At 31.0% G+C, this 5000-nt stretch overlaps 1 protein-coding gene across 1 annotated transcript in view; it reads right to left on the bottom strand.

Moving 5' to 3' along the window:
- LOC137617863 (tachykinin-like peptides receptor 99D) overlaps positions 1–5000 on the bottom strand; it is an 82035-nt gene that overhangs the window by 27919 nt on the left and 49116 nt on the right. Inside the window, exon 3 of the mRNA XM_068347812.1 lies at positions 4297–4416. Within this exon, the coding sequence (XP_068203913.1) occupies positions 4297–4416 (120 nt within the window). The remainder of the gene's footprint in view (positions 1–4296; positions 4417–5000) is intronic.

Raw genomic sequence — 5000 nt, 5'->3', positions numbered from 1 at the left:
GTATAGTGCCTATCCTCCAATCACTACTGAATAACAGACTTTTCTTTGTTGAAATGGACGGTAGGAAAAGTAGATGGCAAAAATAGAAAAACGGCCTTCCATAATAGTCTGTGTTGGCCCTCATGTTTTGCAACATCTATACCAACGATCAACCACAGTTAAGATATATCCGTAGATTTATATATGCAGGTAATCTGTGGCTAGCCATCCATTCCGATTCATTTACTACCACTGAGAGAAAATTATCAGATGCTTTGAAATATCTTAAATAACGCTACAAGAAAAGCTTCCTAAATGCCAACCCAAACAAAACACAGATATGTGCTTTCCATTTTAAAAATTCCCAGGCAAATAGGGAGTTGAACATCTCATGGAACGATAAGAAACGGAAGAATGGTAGATTCCCTATCTATCTAGTTGTTACACTAGAACAGACGCCATCGTTTAGGGAGGAAGTAAGGAAAATAAATATGAAAGTAGCTACCAGAAATAAGTTCTTTAACAAACTTGCCAATTCACAGTGGGGAAACAAAAAGACAAACAGCTCTGGCACTCAACTGCTCCACTGCCGAATACTGTGCATTAGTCACTGTAAGGTCATATCATTCCCATAGAGTTGACGCCCAACTCAGTCAAACATTTCGGATAATTACTGGTGCCTTCAGACTGACACCCATTCTATTGCGCTATAGATTTACAGGTATTGGACCACCTAACATCAGCCGTACAGCCTATTCAAAGACCCAAAAATATAAACCAGAGAATGATGAAAGACACCCGTTCTGTGATCACCGGGTGGTTAGACAAAGACTGAAATCCCGCAAGAGCTTCATAACCACCACTAGCCTGGAATGCTGGAGAGAAACAGAGCACTGCCCACTTGGTAAGGCCAACGAGAACCCATGTGAGTCTCTTCCTCAGGGACCAAACTTTTGTGGAAACATATGAATTACTCTTAATTGAGCAAGAGCTAGAGTTGGAAGAATTGGAGACGATCTTCGTAAGTACGCAAGTTGGTATCCCATCCAGACAAGGGACCACATACTTCGTGGGTATTAACAAGGGCCAATCTGTACATATTTAGACCTCTGCAAATGTTATCAGGCTGCTCTGCAGTGGATATAATGCTAGCGTGATAAAAAGAAATGATAAAAATTTCTTGAATTTTATGATTCATTATAATGATTTGCTTTTTGTACACTTGTCTGTTGTTACCGGACATCCTTGTTTCTGATATTATGCCTTAACTAACGATAGTATCTTTGTAAATTCGGTAAAACTTCAAATAAAATAAAGGTATTTTTCCCTGTCCTAATTTCGTTATCAAGTAGATCTGATAATGAGTCATTTTTTGCAATTTTTATTTGCATATTTTGCATTGTTTCTTTAATCATTTCATTCTTTAAAAAATAGATATTTTACACATATCTTATTCTTTTTTACCCATCTATAAACCAAAAACTTCAATACACCAATTGTAGGAGGTATTCACAGTATATATCCTATCTTCCAGACACCGTTCATAGGATCTTTTCATTTAAAGACTGACGGGAGAGAGAACAAGAAATTCTTTTTGGCCATTCTTTAAGTTGAATAAACGTAGCAAGGAAGCGTTCATGGCTTCTTTAGTCCTCCTGGGGATATAACTTCACAGGAAGAAAAGCTCGGCAGTGACGCTGGGAATATAGAGATTTAATGGCATGCCTAAGAAGAAGAAGAAGAAGAAGAAGAAGAAGAAGAAGAAGAAGAAGAAAACAACATCACGTAATACTTTTTGTTCTCTTATACTTCCTATTATAACCAGTTTTGTTGATGTACACTTTCATTTTATATATATATATATATATGTATATATATATATATATATATATATATATATATGTATATATGTATATGTATATATATATATATATATATATATATATATATATATATATACATATACATATATATACATATACATACATATATATATATATATATATATATATATATATATATATATATATATATATATATATATATATATATATTTACACACATATATTTATATATAAACATACACACACGCACACATATATATATATATATATATATATATATATATATATATATATACATGTATATATATATATACATGTATATATACTCATATATATATATATATATATATATATATATATATATATATATATATAGCATATATATACATACATATATTTATATATATATATGTATATATATATATATATATATATATATATATATATATATATACATACATAAATATATAAATGTATATATATATTTATATATATACATATATATATATATATACTTATATATATACTGTGTATATATGTATATATATATATACTTATATATATACTGTATATATATATATATATATATATATATATATATATATATATATATATATATATATATATGTGTGTGTGTGTGTGTGTGTGTAATCATTTACATATATATATATATATATATATATATATATATATATATATATTTACATACATATATATATATATATATATATATATAAATAATTACATATACTGCATATATATATATATATATATATATATATATATATATATATATATATATATATATATATATAATTATTAATATACTGTACATATGTGTGCTTGCATTGAAGTATGAATGTAGTTTTTGATAGCTATAACTTCTTCAGTTCATAATTTTTTTTTTCTTTTTTTTTCTTTTTTTTTTTTATACGGCTTTAACTGTAAACCTCCATTCAATAATAAAACTAAGTTAAAAATAAAAATTTTAATTTTGGGCTTGGATTAGAAACTACACACGTTAGAGTCATCGTGGATACCTTATGCCCTATGATGTAGAGATTCTATGAAATGTCAAGGCGGAAACCACATTTCATTCATTGCTCTATTTATAGAATCAAGTTTGACCCGTTCATGAAATCACCTTCCGCCGACCAGGAACAAAATCATTGTCATCAGTACTTTAACATTTTTGTCAAGCAGTTCTTTGAGTCTTCCACCTCTACAACACTACAACTTTTGTGCATCTTGGACTATAAAGGTTTTTACTTTATTAGCTGTGACGCTAAAAACCCAAAAACTCTTAAGGTATACCGCTCTTTTTCCTGAAATATCTTGCAAACTAATATATTTAATATTAAATAAAATTCATTGCAACCATTAGTTAAGAAGTTTTCTTTAGCTATAGCCTAGGCACAGGGGACAGCAATTCAATGTTTGTCTCCCAAATATATTGCAACAATCCCAAAGAAGCCTATTAACTTCAGAAGCTTTTCAATCATAGCCACTATATAGCGACTACTCCATTTACACAAATATCCTCCTATTTAAACCAACCACTAAAATACTTCTTCCCCTACAGTCCCTCAATAAAGACTTACTCATACCTTCTACAGAGTTCTTTATGAGCGACAGTTTATCATTTTATTGGGAAGGTGTTTAAGACTTGACCTTCTGAGGCCAAATAGAAATGAGCAATATGGACAATCGCGGATTCTACTTGCACTTGTACGATTCTACCTTTTACTTGACTTTATTGGATATTAAGAGGGTCATCACTCCATCGATCGCCAGGAAAAGATAATTGAGTGAGGCGAAAAAGGAAAAGATGGGTTTATTGCAACTTGAGAGGGATCCAATATAAGTGAGCCGGCTTCTCTCTTCTTTCAAGCTTATTGAATGCTGGACCGTTTATTGGTTCGATGGTAGGCGATTGGATACTGTACTGAATGTTGAATTATCCTCGAACACCCACTTGATATATATCTTTTCCTTATGGGCTCTATACTATACCACTTATCAATTTTAGAATTTCATTGCGTTTCGAACAGAAACATTTTTCTTTCCTTTTTTTTTTTAGGAAGGGCAATCAAAGTTTTCAGCGTGTCAAAATTTTACTGAAATCTACGGACCAAGCCTTCCCTTTTTCATTTATCGACAATGAATTAATCTATTATATAATGATAACAAAAATAACCAGAATCGCGATCTTCATTCGGATCATCTTCAAGATTAAATCGGTTCATCTGGAGCCTAATAACTTTCGGTTGTAAAGATTTGGTGAAAATCGGACAAGAAATTTTGACGTAATCCTGCTATCAGACAAACAAACAGCTAAATAAATAAATAAATAAATAAACGCAGGTAAAAATGCAACCTCACTGGCAAAGGTAATGGATAAAAATAATGATTATAACAACCACCTACTGCATGGAGTCATTTCATATACCTGCATTTATTTATCTTTACTTACGGCATCGCAGAATGGTTTCTCCTCCTGCGTGGCATCGTCTATCACCAATTTGACTCTGAGAGCAATGAGGTTAGGCACCGCCAATGTGGTGCTAAATACCCAGATCGATGCAATCACCAGCTGTCAATGGAAAAAAATAATTAATTTTCTAATATAAATTACATTTATATATTTGTTTAGTGTTTTATATGTTTCTGTTGTTATTTATCTTAAACGATCTATGAACAATAAGCCCCCTTATCCATTTTTTTATTAACTGGTATCTAAGAGAAGCTGCTACCATTACATTAGCAATATTGATGCTACGTGTTACATCGACATAAGATTTACTTAATCTTTACAGTCCAAGTTTCCCCTGCTCTTACTTTCCAGAGTTGAATCAATGCATCATTTTACTTAGAAAATTATAAAAACATAGAGAAAGATGAGTTATACTCGAAAAGTCCTTTTTTCTTAAGTACTGTTGATATATTTTTCTCTTTAGTAATTTTTATGAGCATAGCAAGTGCAAAGTTAATGTTAGTGGAGTCTTATCAAATGAATTTCCAGTGAACAGTGGAGTACTCCAAGGGAATGTGTTGTCACCTATGCTATTTGTAATGCATAAAACAGTTGCGATGGTGGAGAAGGATTGAACTGGATTGTTAACAGGAAATTAGCTGACGTAGAGTATGTTGATGATGCTGTCCTTATTAGCACAACAC

Source organism: Palaemon carinicauda, chromosome 24 (assembly GCF_036898095.1).
Source record: "Palaemon carinicauda isolate YSFRI2023 chromosome 24, ASM3689809v2, whole genome shotgun sequence".
In the NCBI taxonomy this organism is placed as follows: Eukaryota; Metazoa; Arthropoda; class Malacostraca; order Decapoda; family Palaemonidae; genus Palaemon; species Palaemon carinicauda.
The sequence above is the reverse complement of the archived record's forward strand: the minus strand, read 5'-3'. Positions and strand labels throughout refer to the sequence as shown.